Source organism: Trachemys scripta, chromosome 10 (genome assembly GCF_013100865.1).
Source record: "Trachemys scripta elegans isolate TJP31775 chromosome 10, CAS_Tse_1.0, whole genome shotgun sequence".
Lineage (NCBI taxonomy): Eukaryota > Metazoa > Chordata > Testudines > Emydidae > Trachemys > Trachemys scripta.
This window is the reverse complement of record NC_048307.1, coordinates 9,658,203-9,661,491: the sequence shown is the minus strand read 5'-3', so window position 1 is coordinate 9,661,491 and position 3,289 is coordinate 9,658,203. Positions and strand designations below refer to the sequence as shown.

Genomic DNA, 3,289 nt, shown 5'->3' with positions numbered 1-3,289 from the left:
GCCACTTCTGGGAGCGGCATGGGGCTGGCACAGGCAGGGAACCTGTCTTAGTGGCAGCCCCTCTGTGCTGCCAGAGATTGCGATTGACTGGGAGATTCTCTAGGATCGACCAGTCGAGCGCGATCGACCGGTTGATGACCCCTGGACTAGATGGAGCTACCAGAAGGTGGGCGCATAACTGGTTGGAAAACCATTCCCAGAGAGTAGTTATCAGTAGTTCACAGTCAAGCTAGAAGGGCATATTGAGTGGGGTACCACAAGGATTGGTTCTGGATCCAGTTCTGTTCAATATCTTCATAAATGATTTAGATAATAGCATAGAGAGTTCACTTATAAAGTTTATGGACGATACCAAGCTGGGAGGAGTTGTAAGTGCTTTGGAGGGTAGGATTAACATTCAAAATGATCTGGACAAACCGGAGAAATGGTCTGAAGTAAATAGGATCAAATTCAGTAAGAACAAATGCAGAGTACTCCACTTAGGAAGGAACAATCAATTGCACACATACAAAATGGGAAATGACTGCCCAGGAAAGAATAGTGTAGGAAGAGATCTGGGAATTATAGTGGATCACAAGCTAAAAATGAGTCAATAGTGTAACACTGTTGCAAAAAAAGTGAACAGCATTCTGGGATGTATCAGCAGGTGTGTTGAAAACAGGACACAAGAAGTAATTCTTCCACTTTACTCTGCTGATAAGGTCTCAGCTGGAGTATTGTGTATAGTTCTGGGCACCACATTTCAGTAAAATATGGACAAATTGGAGAAAGTCCTGAGGAGAGCAGCAATAAACATTAAAGGTCTATAAAACATGACCTGTGAGGAAAGATTGGAAAAAAAAAAACAATCTTTGTTTAGTCTGGAGAAGAGAAAACTGAGGGGGACAGGATAACAGTTTTCAAGTACATAAAAGGTTATTACAAGGAGAAGGGTGAAAAATTGTTCTCCTTATCCTCTCAGGATTGGACAAGAAGCAATGAGAGGTTTAGGTTGAACATTAGGAAACTTCCTGTCAGGGTAATTAAGCACTGGAACAAATTACCTAGGAAGGTTGGGGAATCTCTGTCATTAGAGCATAGGTTCCCAAATTGTGGGGTGCAACCCCTGGGGGGTGCGGAGGAACATTCGGCGGATGCGGCAGGCTGGGCCAGCCCCATGGGAGGCGGGGAGGGAACGCCATTCAGCCCTGCCCCGTTCCCAGCTCTGCTCCGGCCCCACCCCCAGTTGTGGTGCTGTCCCCAGTCTTAGTGCGGCTCCGCTTCTGGCCCCACCCCAGCCTTGGCCCTGGCTCCCAGGGCCAAGTCTGGGGACGGGAGCAGGAGTGGAGCCATTGACAGCCCCTGGCGTGGCCCTGACTGCCGGCCCCCACTGCAGCCCAGCTGCAGCTCTGCTCCCACACTCAGCCTCTGGCCCCTGCCCTAACCCTAACCCCATCTCTGGTCCTGGCCCTAGACCCATCCCCAGCTGCAGCCCCCAACCTTGGCCCTCTTACCCCTGGCCGCATCCCTTCCCCCTCTTCCCCAGAGCTGCAGCACTGCTCCTGGCCCTGGCTCTGGGGAGAGCGCAGACAAGGCATAACTCCCAAAAGTTTGGAGACCACTGCACTAGAGGTTTTTAAGAGCAGATTGGACAAACACCTGTCAGGAATGGTCTAGTTATTACTTAGTCCTGCCTTGAGTGCAGGGGACTGATCTAGATGACCTATTGAGGTCCCTGCCAGCCCTACACTTATATGATTCTATGAAAAGACCAGTATCAGAGGGGTAGCCACAGGACCCTCTGTTGCTTTTTATGAAAAGACCAGTAACATTTAAATTAACAGTGGCTCTCCTTCAAGAATTTGAAAACAGCACAAGTAGAAAAGCAATGTGTAGAATTATACTTACAGTATCAGGAGAAATAGCAGTGCAATCAGGAGAGCCCAGGTCTCAATGGAAAAGCTAGGAAGAAGGTTCATTTTAGCTCTGTATCTCTCAGTTTCTTGTTCTCTATCTGACTTCTCAGTTGTTTTTTCCCTCTCTCTGCTCTAATCACTCTTGGGACTAGGGAAAGAACAGTGTCACAACTTCTTATATTTGTCTCTAATCACGTGGCTCAGTGACTAAATGAAACTTGAGCTGACCCTTTATGTAATCAAAAGGGTGGAGTGAATATCAAAGATAGTGAAAATGCCAATCTAGACAAGTAATGTTACCTTTAATAGCTCATGACAAAATATATAATATAATCTCTAGAAATATAAAGATCCTCAGTACAAGTTCTTTAATATACATACAGTCAGCTATTCCAGTTTTCTCTTGATAAAGTTCCTCCAATGTAATATTTAGTTTTAATGAGTAACCACCCAATGGGCTCCTAAACAGAAATAAATAATGTCAAAGTGACAATAAAAAGACAACATACATATATAGAGTGTGTGACAGGTGCCACCTGGAACTGGTACCACTGAGCCCTCTGACCTACCAGTCTGGGCTCCCTTACACACTGTACTGTTGTGACAAGCCACAAAGCTTTCCAGCCTGCACTTTCATGAGCATTCACACAGGTAGGGACACACCCAGATGCAGTTACACACAGGCACTCTAACCACCAGCTCCCCAGCCTAGGACCCCAGAGCAGTACCATCCTGGCCCGGGCGGGATAGCTCAGTGGTTTGAGCATTAGTCTACTAAACCCAGGGTTATAAGTTCAGTCCTTGAGGGGGCCTTTAGGGATCTGGGGCAAAAAGCTGTCTGGGGATTGGACTAGATGACCTCCTGAGGTCCCTTCCAACACTGGTATTCTATGAAATCAGGCCAGTTTATGGGTTTAATACCCAAACCACCTCTTCCTCAATGTGAAGAGAGCAATGCACACTTGTGGTAATCAAGCAGAGATTTTCCCCCAAGCACTCCACTCAAAGATCACTGGTTTAAATTAAAACAAAAACAAGTTTATTAACTACAACAGATAGATTTTAAGTGATAGCAAACAGAGCAAAGCTGATTACCTAGCAAATAAACAAAAAATGTAAACTAAGCTTAATATACTAAATAGATTAGATATGAATTAGCAGATTCTCATCCTGAGAAATGATACAAGCAGGCTGCAGATTCTTAAGGGGCAAGCTTCACTTGTCTACAGCTTGGAATCCCCAGGTCTTTCATACACAGACTAGAAATCCCATTAGCCTGGGTCCAGCACTTCCCCCAGTTCAGTCTTTGTTCCTCAGATATTTCCAGGAGTCTTCCTGTGTGGGGAGTAAAGAACCTCAGATGATGGAACTGCCTGCCTTATATAGATTTAGCA

General features: G+C 45.8%; 1 protein-coding gene across 1 annotated transcript in view; it reads right to left on the bottom strand.

Annotated features, from left to right (window-relative positions):
• The window catches only part of LOC117883831 (cytochrome P450 3A9-like), an 18,737-nt gene extending 16,678 nt beyond the window's left edge, over window positions 1–2,059 (bottom strand). The window contains exon 1 of the mRNA XM_034783625.1: window positions 1,888–2,059. Within this exon, the coding sequence (XP_034639516.1) occupies window positions 1,888–1,958 (71 nt within the window). The 5' untranslated portion in view covers window positions 1,959–2,059. The remainder of the gene's footprint in view (window positions 1–1,887) is intronic.
• Window positions 2,060–3,289: the final 1,230 nt, after the last annotated feature.